This window comes from Aedes albopictus, chromosome 2, assembly GCF_035046485.1.
Source record: "Aedes albopictus strain Foshan chromosome 2, AalbF5, whole genome shotgun sequence".
Lineage (NCBI taxonomy): Eukaryota > Metazoa > Arthropoda > Insecta > Diptera > Culicidae > Aedes > Aedes albopictus.
The window spans coordinates 504286760-504301889 of NC_085137.1; the positions used below are offsets into that span (position 1 = coordinate 504286760).

The 15130-nt window shown below is 42.0% G+C and overlaps 1 protein-coding gene across 1 annotated transcript; it reads right to left on the minus strand.

The window, feature by feature from the left end:
- Positions 1 to 5262: 5262 nt before the first annotated feature.
- LOC109407825 (coenzyme Q-binding protein COQ10, mitochondrial) lies at positions 5263 to 11274 on the minus strand. Its single transcript, XM_029870334.2, has 3 exons — positions 11012 to 11274; positions 10840 to 10920; positions 5263 to 6193 (listed from the first exon to the last, which is right to left on the minus strand). Exons 1-3 carry the CDS (start codon positions 11083 to 11085, stop codon positions 5740 to 5742), a joined length of 609 nt encoding a protein of 202 aa, XP_029726194.1. The 5' UTR covers positions 11086 to 11274; the 3' UTR covers positions 5263 to 5739.
- Between the last annotated feature and the right edge of the window lie 3856 nt (positions 11275 to 15130).

Genomic DNA, 15130 nt, shown 5'->3' on the forward strand with positions numbered 1-15130 from the left:
AATCGCTGGAGGAATTACTGTAGAAATTCCTGGAGCAATCCCTGAAGCAATTCTCGGAGGAATCTCTGGAAGAATTACTGGAGAAACCCTAGAGAAATTCCTGGATGAGTTCCTGGAGGAATCAGTGACACAATTTTTCGAAGAATCTTTGGCGGAATTCCTGAAGAGGGGGGAAAGGCCTGAAGGAATTACCGGAGCAAAGCCCGGAGGAATTCCTGGAGGGATGCCTGCTGAAATGCCTGAAGGAATTCCTGTAGGACTTTCTGAAACAGTTCCTGAAGGAATTTCTGCGGGAAAATCCTGGAAGAATCCTTGAAGTATCTCCAGAGAAATTCCTGGAGAAATGTCAGAAGGGTTTCCTGGAGGAACTTCTAGAATCCTTGGAGGGATCATTAGAGGAATCCCTGAAGGATTCTTGGAGGAATCCCTGGAGGAGAAATTCTTGGATGAATTTCCGGAGGAATCCCTAGAAAAATTCCTGTTGGAATACGTGGAAAAAATTCTGGAGGATTTATTGGAACAATTTTTGAATGCATCCATGGAGGATTTCCTGGTGATATTTCTGGAGGATTTGCTGTAGGTATTTCTGAAGGAATCCAAGAAGGATTTTCTGAAGACACCCCCAGAGTACTGAGGAAATCGTAGAAGGAATTTCTGGAAAAAATCTGAAGGGATTCCTTGAGGAATGCCTGATGGAATTCCTGGACGAATGCTTATAGAGAAATACCTGGTGGACTTTTTGTAGGAGGGTTGTCTGGAGAATTCCCTGAGGAATGCCTGAAGGAATATCTGGATGAATTTTTGAAGGAATTCGTGTTGGAATACCTGAAGAAATTTCTGGAGGAATTCTCAAATAAACTCTGGAAGGAACTCTTGTAGAAATCGCTGGAAAAACCCCTGAAGGAAGTCCTGGATGGATCCGTAGAGGAATTCATGGAGAAATTCCCGGAGAAATGCCATGCCTTAAGTAATGCCTGGAGGAATCCCAGGAGAAATTTTTGGACGAGTTCCTGGTGGTATCTCCGGGGGAATTTCTGGTGGAATCCTTGGAGGAATCCCATAAGAAATACTTGGAGGAATTCCAGAAGGAGTCTGTAGGAATTCCTGGAGGTATCCCTAGAGGAATGCTTGGAGGAATCCATGGAAGATTCCCTGGAACAGTTTCTGGAGGAATCCTTGGAGACATTCCTGGAGGAACCCCTGAAGGAGTTTCTGGAGGAATATGTGGAGGAACTTCTGGAGGAATTTTTAGGGGAATTCCTGGAATAATCCCTGCAAGAATCTCCGGACGATTTTTTTAGATTTCTCAGAGAAATCCCTGGAGGTATCCCACGGGGTCTCTACTACCTGAAAAATTCATTTATCAGCGAAAAACCTGGGATACTCAGGGCATATTTTAAATACTCAGGAAAATTTTACATAGATAAAAAAAACATGAATACCAAGTGATGAACTTTACTACTTGTAGATTTACTCAAAAATAAAGTCCACAGAGTTAACTACATTGTTGGTATGAGTCTGGTAGTTGAAATCAATCTAGTAATACCGTTACAATGACTTTTTCCAGAAATTCTGTCAGGGTTTCTTTCCGAAATAACTTTAGAGATACATCTTTGAATGCCTCCTAGGATTTGTCACGAGATTCCTTCCGCGTTTTTCCATGAAAAATGTTCTTGGTATTCTTTTCTGAATTCCTTCCGGAGTTTTCCGGATCCCTACTGGCATTTTTAAAGATTCGAACCTTTTTTTTTTCTTGAGATTTTCTCGAAGTTCCTTATATGCGTTTTGCTAAATTATATTAATTAATTCCGAGATCTACATAAGAGTCTCTCAAGATATATTGCAGGTGTTTCCACAGAATTTCTCCTAAAGTTTCTCTCGGAATTCCCCTTCAAATTGTTTCGCGATTCCTTCCAGATTCATGAGACTTCTCCAGTAGATCCTACCGGGATTTCTTCCAGAGTTGCTGCAGGAGTTATTAATGGGATTTCTACTAGAGCTTCTGCAAAGATTTCCTAAGGAGTTTTCCACGAACCTGCAGCAGCTTCTATCGGGATTATTGTAAAAGTTTCTCATCAAGAAATTTCCGTGAGCTTTTTTCAGAGTTTCGCTTTGGATTCCTACTGGTGTTTCAGCTGGAAAATTTCCTAAAGGTTCTTGTGCGATGTTTTTTTTTAGTTTCACCTGAGATTTCTCTCGGAGTTTCTCCCGGTACTTCTGGCTTTGGTCCTGGACTTTCTCCTAAGTTTTTTAGTGCCTTTTGGGATTTCTGCAGAAGCTATTTCTCATAGAGTTCTTCCCGTGATTTCATTCAAAACTTTTTCCAGGCTTTTCCTAGAAGGTGTTGACCGCATTTCTTGCGGTGATCCGCATGAGATTTTTTTGAAGATTTTTCAGGAATTTTTCTCGGAATGTTTCCTGTGATACTGTTGGAAATTTCCATAAGCTATCCCAGGCAGAAAAGAATTACAAAACAATTGCAAGTTTTACCATTCAAAAAGAATTACTGAATGGTAAAATTTGCCATTGGTTTGTTTGAAATAAGTGACAAAAGGGCAAAAATAATAACTGACATTGTTCTACGAAATAACTGAAGAATGTCAAATTTTGACATTACAATGGCAAACCAAGAACAAAAAAATAAGGTTGAAAATTGCAAAATATACCATTATTGAGTTATTGAAAACAGAACAATATCAAAATTAGTTATTTGCCTGTCAACTATCAAAAGTTACCATTAGAATAACTAAAATTCAAATTTTGTCATTATGTTGTTCTTGATAAGTGCGAAACTGCGATGGTTTATCAAACTCGTAAGAGGTCAACAATATCTCACCAATTGCAAAATTTGTTATGATAGCAAAATAAGACATTCAGTAGTTATTCTTCCAAATTTGATAAATGACAAGCGAATGGCATATTTTGTTATGATATCATATTATGCTATTCACATGTTGTTTTAAGCTCTTCATGAAGAACTCATGAATGACAAAATAAGTTATGACAATAAAATTTGCTATTCTTTTGTTTTTGGTTTGCCATTCACCTCTACCCGGGATTCTGGAAAATCACTGAGGAATTCATGAAGAAACTTTGGATAAAATTTTGAACGATCTCTGGGAAGAGTCCAGTGAGAAACTTGGGAAAACCCCTAAAAAAACTCTGCTAGAATTCCTAAAAACTTCAACTTAAATTTGGGATTACTTTTGAATTATAAATTTTCAAAATTCTTCCCTAGGAAAACCTGGAAAACTCAGGGAATTTCATTTTGTCTTTTGAATAGACACCCTGTACCGAGGAGGTTTTACTGAAGAAATCACAGAAGTAATTCTTGGAAAAATCCTGAAGAAGTTCTTAAAAGAGTTTGTGGTGGAACTCGTAGACCAATCCTTGTAGTAGTTCCTGAAGAAATCCCTGCAGGAATTCCTGAATAAACCTCAGGATGAATCTCGGAAGCAATCTAAAGAAGTATTTAAAATTTTTGAAATGCCGAAATCACTCAAAGGGGTTTTTCCCTCTTTCTAAATTTCAAGTTAAAATAAACAATAACAATAACAATAAGAAGTATTTAAAAGGGAATCGATTCGAATCCCTAACAATTCCTGTAGGAATTCCTGAATGAATTCCGGGAAAAAGTTCAGCAAAAGAGTTCCTGAGAGAATCCATGGAGGATTTTTTTATATAGGGTGGGGCGGGGCAAGATGGGTCGCGGGGCAAGATGGGTCAGTGCCATTTTCGGGCGCATTACTTATGTTTTGATTATGTTAATAATTTTGTTCGATGACCAGCATGAATATTCAAAAGTTTGGGGCATTGATTGAAAAATTATTCACTCTCATTGGAAATAAAAAAAAATAGTTTTTAGCCATTTTTCTTATGCGATACATTCCATATAATCTCCATATAAACGGCCGCGGGGCAAGATGGTTCACATTCAATTTTGAACGTATTTTTGGAGCATTCAAAAGTTCTTTATTTTTCATTACAAGACTATCTCATAAATGACTTCAAACAAGCGGAATGAACGCTCAAAATTATAACATAAAATTATGATAACTAAAAAATTATCATAATTTTATTTTATGTTATAAACATCGATTTTAAAGTCGCCTTAGGACCACTTAAATCGTAAAGTTTTTTATATTCCAAATAAATTTATAAAATGTTTACTAGTAGCTCTTGTTTACTCAGTATGGACATGGAGCATATATGAATGCGGAACAAATCTTATATTTTGACGTTTATTGTTGAGAAAATGTGAATTACTTAAAAGGTGACCCATCTTGCCCGCGCTTTTTTCACGGCGCAAAATCGATCACTTTTTAAAACTGCTTGTTTAACATCATATTCTGTATTAAATGAACTTTTATCAACTTTTAGCATAGCTAACTAGTGTAATAAAGAGTAGCTAACGAATACAAACCAATACGATTTGTATTTACAAAGTTATGGTGATCCATCCCCAAGTAACATTTTGATGACTAATAAGCCTTGTAGAAGTTCTGAGAACCGTCATAAAACCTAATATCTTTTATTCTGGTTTTATAATGGTTCTAACAACTTCTTCAAATCTATTCAACTAGAAAATCTTACTTGGGATCCTTAGGTGACCCATCTTGCCCCGCCCCATCCTAATCCCTGGAGTTGTTCCTTAAAGAATCCCAAAAAAAATACCCAAGGTAAATTCCTGGAGAAGTTCTTGGTTGTCAAAGGATAAGCATTAGAAGGCGGATTTCAAAGGTACACAACTGAAATGTGTGAAGAATGTGAATAGACGGCTTTCGCAGTTTATCAACCTATTATTGCAAGGAGTGTTAAGCCGTTAGCCTAACCGTTAAGCCTGACTTACCAGTTAAGCTGAGGTGAAGAAATCGACCCTAAGGCTAATACAACATATATTTTGCTTTTCGCCTGACCCAACAAAATCTAAAAGCAGCCTTTGTTGCAGTTGGTACCTTTTACCTGCCGGAAAGAAGGGAAAGATGCGATGCTATTCCATTGATTTCCTATGAAGGTTAATCGTCATTATTTGATGCAAATTAGATCTCCCAAATTTATTCATAAGCCCCACCACGTCGTCCGCAGCTACAAATGCATCAATGTCCAAGTTAATGAATTATTTTCGTCCTTCTTTTTTCCCGCCTAAACAATTCTACTACTCCATAATTAAACTTTCCCCAGAACCCCAAGGTCAGCCACCAATCAGATTTTTGTAGGTAATTTCTTTCATCGGATGCCGCGGGCATTTCAATACAACTGAGCTTTATCCAGATTTGTAATCTTGGCTTTATTTGTTATTCATCGATTTACCAATGTCCGTCCATTTTTGCCTTGGCTCTCTTGTAATACCTACGTCTGATCTGATTATGAACGCTCGTGACCTAGACTCTGCTCTGATGTGACCAGCTGCCATGTGCTTCCGGCGCATTGGCCCAGCGGTAATTAATACCAAAATAAATGTCCACAGCAAGTTCACAGGTCGCGGTATGTTGATGCTTTGCGTTCTAATGTATTTTGGCTATTCCGTAAATATTTGGTGCTTAGTCCATCATTCGTCTCGATGTTTGGCCCATGCAATCCTTTCGTCCGTTTCTGACCACGTCGGTCCTCAAATTAAAATCACCTTTCGCTACTAGATATAACACAATATATGTACAAACAAGTCTCGTCCTACCCGAAAATAAATATACGCTGAGTCATAATTTCATTCTAGCACAAATATGCGCGTCATAAACCAAATCACGACGTATTCGACACCAGAACGTGGCTTTTGATGGATGGCCGGCCGTACCGGTGGCCCGCTTCCTGAATGAACGCGTACTCCATCTGTTTGACCAGCTGGTCGAAGAACAGGTTGGACAGCTGCGAGTGCAGTGCCGATTTGAACTCGAACGCCACCATGAAATCGATCACACAGGACTGCGGGATGTCCTTCAGGCCCGGACTAAACTGCCACGCCGTCAGCAGGTAGTTGAACAACCGCCCGTCGACGCACTCCGCCTTGACTAGACTGGGCCGCACCAGGGTCACATTCGAGGTGTAGCTTTCGTTCAGCGGGGGAAACCCAATGATGAGGTCCGCCTTCAGGGAACCGGGCTTTTTGGCGTAGACGTGGGACTTTTTGCAGAACGGCACGAAGGTGTTGTACTTCTCGACGTCTGAGACCACGTCGTACAGTTGTTCCATGGAATAGCTGAAAGTAGGATAAAGTGGGAATTGGAGTTACTGATGATGATGATACATCGGGCCTTCTGTCTTCATCAAATCCCTAAATAATTCATTTTAATATTATTTGATATGTATTTTCTGTGTTGGTGGTGAGGTAATGTGGAAGTTTCTTAATTCTATCCATGATTCTTCCTTCAATTCCTTCCGGGAATCCTCCTTGCAATCCCCGTATCTGCTAGAGTACCTCCCGGAGGCTTATTCCAGAGATTTTTCTTAAGTTTCTCGCTGGATTCCTCCCGGAGATCCTTCCAAAGTGTATCTATAGTTCCTTCTGGAATTTCTCTTAGTGGTTTTCCAAAATAGATTTCCGACAGTTTCTCTCGGGTTTCGCGAGGTTTTTGAGAAATTGTTCCAGGGTCTTCCAGGGAGTTTTCCGACATTCTCTTAGGTTTCGTCGTGGGATTTCACCCGTTGTTCCTCCCGGGATTTATCCTAGAGGTTTTCAGAGTTCCTCCTTAAATTTTCTTAATATTTCCTCCAGGGTTACTCCCAGAACTTTTTTCCGGGATATCCCAGTTTTCTCTGAATTTCTTATGAAATTTTGCTTTACCTGGATTTCTTCCGATATTTCTGCGGGAATTTCTTACAAAGACTTTCGTATGTTATCCCAGAAAACATTCTGAAGGAAAGCTCCTGGAAAAATTCCTGCAAAAACTCCGGGAGCAACTATTAAAACAATCTCAAAACAATAATTAAGAATTTCGGGTCAATTTCTTGTAGGGATTCCGGGAACTCTGGGAATGCTACCGTGAAAATCTGTAAAATAATATTCTTAGGATCACTGCTGCTGCAAGAAATCCGGCAAACAACTACCTACAAGGACTACCTCATCGACCAGTGCACAAAGTGACATGGGTTTCCCGTGATGGCGTCACGGAAAATCAAATAGACCACATCTGCATCAACCGAAAATGGAGACAGAGCCTTCTTGATGTGCGAAACAAACGTAGCGCCGACATTGCGTCCGACCATCATCACCTAATCGGCGAGATCCGACTGCGCATTGCCAGGATCCAGCGTCAGGAGGAGAAAATCGGGCGCCGCTTCAACACACGCCGACTGGAAGACGTTGCGGTGAAAAGGTCCTTCATCGAGGAGCTAGAGAACCGTGCTGCGAATATTCCAGAAGGTGGAAGCGTAGAAGATCAATGGAGCGTCATCAAGAACGGCTTTATCGCCACCGGCGAGAATAATTTGGGTGAGCTACGCACCCAAAGAAAGCAGTGGATCATAGATGATACCTGAAGGAAGATATAGGAGCGAAGGAACGCCAAAGCCGTGATAAAGCGAGCGAAAACACGAGGAGCCAAAGCCGTAGCCCGTCAGCGCTTTTCGGCTCTCGAGAAGAAAGTGAAACGCTCATGTAGACGGGACAAAAGAGCGTGGGCGGACTCCGTAGCCTCTACGATGTCTCACGTCGCCTTAGTGGGACCAAGATGAATGCTACGATGCCTGTTAAAGACACGTCTGGACAGTTACTGGCTAACCAGTTGAAACCGTGGTTCGAGCACTTTGGAAACCTTTTCAAGTATCGGTCACGCCATCAACACCTCAGCATGATCCGCTAAGGGTTCGACGCATTACCCGTGTCAACACCGAAGCTCCATCAGTGCAGGAGATAGAAAAAGCCATTCGTAGCATGAAACCGAACAGAGCCCCAGGGGTCGATCGCATATCAGCCTAGATTCTCAAAGCTGACCCCGTAGTATCCGCACAACTACTGCATCAATTATTCTGCAACATATGGGAAACCACGACATTTTCGGCCGACTGGATGCAAGGCGTCGTAGTAAAGGTACCCAAAAAGGGTGACCTGACTGTTTGCGATAATTGGCGGGGCATCAAGTTACTGTGTATCGTTCTCAAAGTCCTCTGCAAAGTGATCCCTAGCCGGATACAGGAGAAGATTGACGTAACTCTCCGACGGCAACAAGCAGGATTCCGTGCCGGACGATCCTGTGTGGACCATATTGTCACGATCCGTATCATCCTGGAACAAATCAATGAATTCCAAGAGTCTCTCTACCTGATGTTCATTGATTACGAAAAAGCTTTCGACCGTCTCAGTCACGGAAACACGTGGTGAGGGTCTCCCTGAGAAAATCATCGGCCTCATTGAAGCACAGTACAGGGCATTTTCGTGCAGAGTACTGCACAACGGTGTTTTGTCCGATCCCATCCGGGTCGTTGGAGTTAGGCAAGGATATATCACCGCTACTGTTCTTCATCGTAATCGACGAGATCCTGGTTGATGCGATTGACCGTGAACCAAATCGTGGATTGCTGTTGCAACCCATTACCATGGAGTACCTAAATGACTTCGAACTGGCTGATGACGTTGCTCTCCTAGCTCAACGGCGCTCTGATATGCAGAGCAAGCTCGATGATCTTGCCAATCGCTCCTCAGCGACAGGTCTTACCATCAACGCCAACAAGACCAAATCGTTGGATGTCAACACGGTCAACCCTTCTAGCTTTACGGTAGCTGGGCAATCAATGGAGAATGTTGAAAGCTTCCAATATCTTGGTAGCCAAATGGCGGCCGATGGCGGCACCAAGATCGACATAGGTGCACGGATCAAGAAGGCGAGGGCTGCTTTTGCGAGTTTAAGAAATGAATGGAAAAACAACCAGATCAGTCGACGCACCAATATCCGAATTTCTAACTCGAACGTAAAATCTGTGCCAATGAAACCTGGTGTGTATCAGGGAAGAACACTCAACGGCTGCAGGTCTTCATTAATAGATGCCTGCAATATATAATTCGTGCATGGTGGCCTCACAATTGGATCTCCAACGTGGAGCTCCATCATCGAAGTCATCAAAAGCCGATAGCGACAGAAATTCGGCAGCGAAAGTGGAGGTTGGTTGGCCGCACTCTACGCAGGGGCGGAAACGAAATCTGCGAACAAGCGTTAGACTGGAACCCAGCAGGACATCGCTGCAGAGGCAGACCAAGAGGCTCATGGCGGCGCAGGTAGCCTCAATAACGAAATCAAGCAAGTCGACAGAAATTTAACAGGTCAAGGCGATGGCTGGCAATCGCCCAGGATGGAAATCTTTCAATTCGGCCCTGAAAGTAGTAAGTACAAGGAAAAACTTTAAAAAAAACTCTGAAAAAAATCACGGGAAGAACTCCATGGATAATATCAGCAATGACTCCTGCAGAAATCCCAGAAAGCACTCCAGAAAAAGTTCCAGGAGTACGGCCAGGATAAATTAAAAAAAAAACTCTGAGAAACATCCTGGGACAAATTGCGGAAGGAATTTTATGATAAAAGTCGCTGGAGGAACTCCGAGAGAAAACTATGGTGACACTCCGAAAGAAATTCCACGAGATCCTTTGGGTGAATATCCCAGCTGAAACTTCTGTAGCAATACCGGGAGAAACTCTACAAGAAAACTTACGACAATTTCTTGAATCTATTACATGAGAAACTTCGGAAGAAATCTCGGGAGGAGTTCCTGCAGAAAACTCGTGGAAAACTCCTTAAGAAATCCCTGTATGAGCTCTTGGAGAAATCCAAGAAAGGAACTCGTGTAGCAACTCTGGGATAAATCAAGATCTTGCCTCCTGGGGAAGTTCCAATAGAAACACCTTAACTTACCTTCAGTCCTGAGCACCTATGGTTATGTAGAGGGCCGAAGAACTCTTTAAGGAATCGTGGAAAATCTTGGACATGAATCCTGAGAAAAACTCAGTGACAACATCTGCGATACATATATGTATTCTTAGAGAAACTCTTTTAGAGATCTCTGGATAAATCGACGAGAGATTTTGGGAGCAATACCGGGAAAACTTCTGGAAAAAATTCTGGAAAGAAACTGTAGGATTCCCTTGAAAAACTCCAGGAGAAATCGGTCGGAATTTAGGAGTTCCCTGGAAGTTTCACAAGGAAGAATTGTTCGAATCATGGAAAAATGCTGGTAGGAATCCGGTAGGACCCCCGGGAGAACTTTCAAAAGAAATACCAAGAAAAATGACGTAAAAAAGTACGGAAGGAATCTTGTGAGAAATATTTCAGACAGACTGTAAGTACAGACTGAACGATCAATAACAAGAACCAACGGATTACACACAGAACGCCCTGTGGTGCAATGGAGAATTTTCAGTTTTCATCGAGTGTATGGGGAATAGAACCCACAATCCGAGGCGCAAGAGTGCTCTATGGACTCAACTTCTGAATAGATCTATAAGTAGTAAAGTTCGATACTTTTTATTCATAAGACCTAATGTTTTATTTCTATTACATAGTGCAAAATTTTTCTAAGTATTCAAGCCCTGGGTATTCCAGGGTTTTTACCTGTTAAATAAAATTCTTCCGTTTTTCCGGGTAGCAGACACCAAAGGACACACTGAGTGTTCCGGAAAAAAAGTTTGGACGTGTTCTTGAAAAAAATCTATGGAGGTATTATTGAAAGCATCTCTCTGTCTCTATTTAAATTTAGTTTCGCGTATTTTTCAAAAGTTGTTAATAGTTATGATTCTAATTGGAAAACACATGCACTATTTTGCGCAACAACCTGCTACATACTACTAGGAAAACAAACAGCTCGTGCGCCAATGTCAAGGTCAGTCATGACTCAAGGCCATCCATTAGCGATACTCACCCTGCTAGTTTCTTCTGTTTGAATTCTCGCCTCGTATTGGTGATGGGAGTGAAATCGAACAACCCTCGGTAGGTGGAGTACCTGCAAACAGGCAGTAATAATATTAGGTATAATCCTTAAGTAATCTACAAAAAAAAAAAATTTCATCATCAAAATATCATTAGGTACTTACAGTAGGGGTTTCGACTGTGGCTGCGATCGCGACAGCAGCGCACTTTTAACGCTGGAAGCGATTCTGGTGGACATTCTGGGGCGCTTGTCGATCTGTCCGAGGCAAGAAACTAGAGAAACTGCGAGTTCTCCTGCTAGCAAAACAAATTGCGCCGATTGAAATTGTGGTGCGTAAGGAATAGCGAAGAAAGGTTCGCCTTCCCGTTTGTTTGCCAGCAAGAAAAGTGTTGGTCGTTCGCCCACTCGCACTAATGACTGTGACTGGTACCTACCCTGACTGAAGGAACTGTCACTGTCAGCTGTTGGGTGGTTGGGGTGGTGTTCGAGTGGATGGATGATAAGGGGAAATACACGCTAATTTTGTTTCATGGTGTATGCGTATGGGCGCATTGTTTGATTCAGAAAAAAAAAATTATTTAAAAACTGCCAAAGCATAATATGTGCATATTATTACATATTTATTACCTATACCACACCTATTTATTATTACATTTTTTCAAAGAATTTTATTTTCTAAAATCACCTCGCTCGTGCTTTTTATTTGAACGAGAATTTCTCTTGAGGGCCGTCACACATTGTGGTTACCATCACATGTGAATAAGTTTTACCGTGCACGCTCTCGTGAGTAAATTTCGATGCCCAGTGGTTTTGCATCGCAGTCGTGCATCAGATAATGCGAGGTATGGACTTCAAACGGAATCGCTCAAGTAATTTTCGTTCAGTGCATTATTTTTCCGTGACCGGAATGGTCAAGAAATTTAACACAGCAAGCCCCATTTGATTTGACGTTTCGTTTCAGCTCCGTACTAGGATCCGGAATAAAGCAACGCTTTATTATTTCTTGAGCGATTCCTTGCCTGAATTTCCCACGCATCGAGATAGGCCAAGCAATTTCTTGCGATCTCCGTACTACCCATAAAAAAAAACAGCAGACGGTCTGAATTTCGGGACTATCTTTCTAAAATGACGATATGGGTATAATTATACTTTTTCTGAAACTTTGCTGATAATGCAAATTTAATAAGTTTCATTATGCTGTTGGGGTTACAAACCCATCGAAAAATGCTCATCTAGCATATAAGCATATTTACACCCTAAAATTTGAAATAAAAAAATTTAATAATATTTAATACGGACTTAATCCGAAGATCACTTTTTTTTTTTTTTTTACAATACAATACAATTTATTATACAATTATTTCATACATTAAACACCACATACACCGTGTCCAATAAGTTCTCATACAAAATACAAATTTAGAAAATATTATTTTATTTCACATCTGTGATTCATATTTTTAAAATGAATACATGTATTGAAGGGCCACATAATCCTGATTAAATGAAGCATACGGATTAGAATAACATTATTTTCTGTTTGTTTTTATAAGCCTAGAAGTACACTTCCGTTTTCTGAAATCCTTGTACTCCGGCACGCACGAAAAATGTTCGAAAAGTTTTTCATTCTACAGTTGCTAAAAAGAGTCCATAAGGTTAAATTTTGAGTTTGTATCTCATGTATTGTACCAAATGGATATACTAAAGCTAAAACAATACAATTTTAGTGATGATATGGTAAAAAAATTGCAAGTTAGCTCAACTTGGGCTGATTTCCTTGAAAATGGCCGTTATATTAAACATAATCATCATAAAAAGTAAACTTCGGACTAAATTTACCACAATAGGAATACAAGCATGTTTTAGAAGTGAGGAGTGTGTGAAAGAACAATACAAAATGCATCCATGCTGCTTTAACACAACAAATATCATTAAAACAGATAAATGGTCATTTACGTTTAATTTACGTATTATTTTGTACGAAATAAAACGGCTTCATGCTTCACCTATACAGGATCTCATATTTTTTTCTCTTCTGGTCATAGTTGCTACTAGCAATGGTGAGGACAGGAACGTAATTTGTTTCAACGTAATGTTGGGAATGGATGAGCACCTTGTTTATAGCAACCTTGTTTATAGCAGTAGAGTAAAAGTACAATCGTCTAAACTGACAACACTGTGTCAAACGTTTTTTCAGTTCAAATAAAACCGATCACTTGTAAAGACGCGTTTCTAGTTTTGTTCCCGAAAGAGTGTCCGCGGTTCTTTTGTCTGCTCTCGGTGCTCTTCGTTCGTCTTCCCGGCGGTTCCGTTGCGACTCTGCTAGTGCGTCCACTCCATCAGGTTGTGGGCCCAAGTGCCGGAAGTGAATTGAAAAGTGTTCGTTGTTGCGGTTTCGGTCGAGAGCTGTTTTCCGGAGGGGAATTTTTTCGTTCGGCCTTCCGAGAAGATAATTTGTGCGGGAAAAGCAAAATGGCAGACGGGATGAAAGTGTCTTTTTCGAAGCTGAGTAGCGGGAATTATGTTTCGTGGAAATTCCGCATGAAGGCGCTACTTGAGCGTGAAGAAATATGGGAAGTGATTTCCGACCCAAAGCCGGACGAGAACGATGCTGGTTACGCGCAGTGGAAAAAGAAGGACGTTAAAGCTCGGGCGACGATTTCGTTGTTCATTGATGATAGTCAGCTGCGATTCGTGAAAAAGGCCGAAACGGCGAGTGATATGTGGAACAATCTGAAAGCCTATCACGAAAAGGCTACGATTGGCACACAGGCAATGCTCCTGCAACAACTGTGCTCAATGAACCTCGGTGAAAGTGGGGAGGTGGAGAAACACCTCGAAGAAATGGAAAATTTATTCGAAAGGCTTGACAGTGCGGGTGTTGAGCTCAGTGAGCAGTTGCGGGTGATTATGATGCTGCGCAGCCTTCCCCCATCGTTCGCAAGTTTTGTTACGTCGCTTGAAAATCGCCCACCGCAAGATTTAACCATGGATTTGGTAGTGGCGCGGTTGCGCGATGAGTGCAATAAGCGTGCGGGTCCGAGTGGAATCGTTACGAGGGAAGAAAAAGCCCTCAAGGCAGAGGCAAAAGTGAACTCCGACAAAGTGAACTCCGACAAAGTGAAGTGCTTCTTTTGTAAACAACCTGGCCATTACAAGAGAAATTGTCACAAGCTGGCTGCGATGAAGAACAATGACAGTGAATCGAAGAAGAAGCCGTCTTCTGGGCAGGAGGCGAAGAAAGTGCAAGCGGGAAACAAGCAGCAGCCGAAACCAGTGGTGGCAGATGATTCGGTCTGTGGTGCATTGTGTTTTGTGGCGGGTGGTGCTGTCCCGGGCGCTTGGACAATCGATAGCGGGTGCACTTGTCATATGACAAATGACAAGGGGTTTTTCGTCGAGTTCAAGAACAATGTCGTTGTTGATGTCACTCTGGCCGACGGTACGCACACAAAGTCGTGCGGTGTCGGTAGTGGTAACGTTGTTGGGGTGAACGGTAATGGCCAGCGAGTTGTGATTACACTGGAAAAAGTGCTATGCGTCCCCGCTTTGGAGGGCGGACTGATTTCGGTACGTCAACTGGCCGAAAAGGGATTCACGGTAGTGTTTAAAGTGGACAGTTGTGAGATTCAAAATCCGGATCAAAAAGTGGTCGCAGTCGGTGAGCTGGCGGGGTGCCAGTACAAGTTGAAGAGTGATGTACAGTGTCTAGCAGCGGCAGCGGCGGCGGTGAAAGAGTCGCACACCGATATGTGTCAACACACATGGCATCGGCGGCTTGGTCACCGCGACATGAACGTGGTGAGCGCCATCACGTCGAAGGAACTGGTCAGCGGCTTCGAGGTCAAGGACTGCGGTAAGCGAGTAGTCTGCGAGTGCTGCATCAGGGGTAAGTTAGCCAGAAAACCTTTTCCACCGTTAGGAGAGCGCAGGTCTGCGCAGCCATTGGATCTGATCCACACAGATTTGTGTGGACCAATGGAAAATGCGACACCGAGCGGGAATAAGTATTTTATTACCCTGATTGACGACTTCAGTCGTTTCTGCGCTGTATTTCTCCTGAAGTCTAAGAGCGAAGCTGAACACAAAATCCGGGAGTACGTCCGATGGACCGAAAATGTGTTTGGCCGGAAGCCTAAGGTAATTAGGTCGGATGGAGGAGGCGAATATATAGGCGACAGCTTGCAGGAGTTTTACAAGGCGGAGGGCATTCTTCCGCAGTACACTACCCCATACACACCTCAGCAGAATGGGGTGGCGGAGAGGAAAAATCGCAGCTTGC

Excerpts from the sequence above, each read along its gene's own strand:
- LOC109407825 (XM_029870334.2), bottom strand. The coding sequence starts at position 11,085 with ATGTCCACCAGAATCGCTTCCAGCGTTAAAAGTGCGCTGCTGTCGCGA. Across the intron at positions 10,921-11,011 it reads CCACAGTCGAAACCCCTACT|GTACTCCACCTACCGAGGGT; the intron begins GTAAGTACCTAA and ends GCCTGTTTGCAG. Across the intron at positions 6,194-10,839 it reads AAACAGAAGAAACTAGCAGG|CTATTCCATGGAACAACTGT; the intron begins GTGAGTATCGCT and ends TCCTACTTTCAG.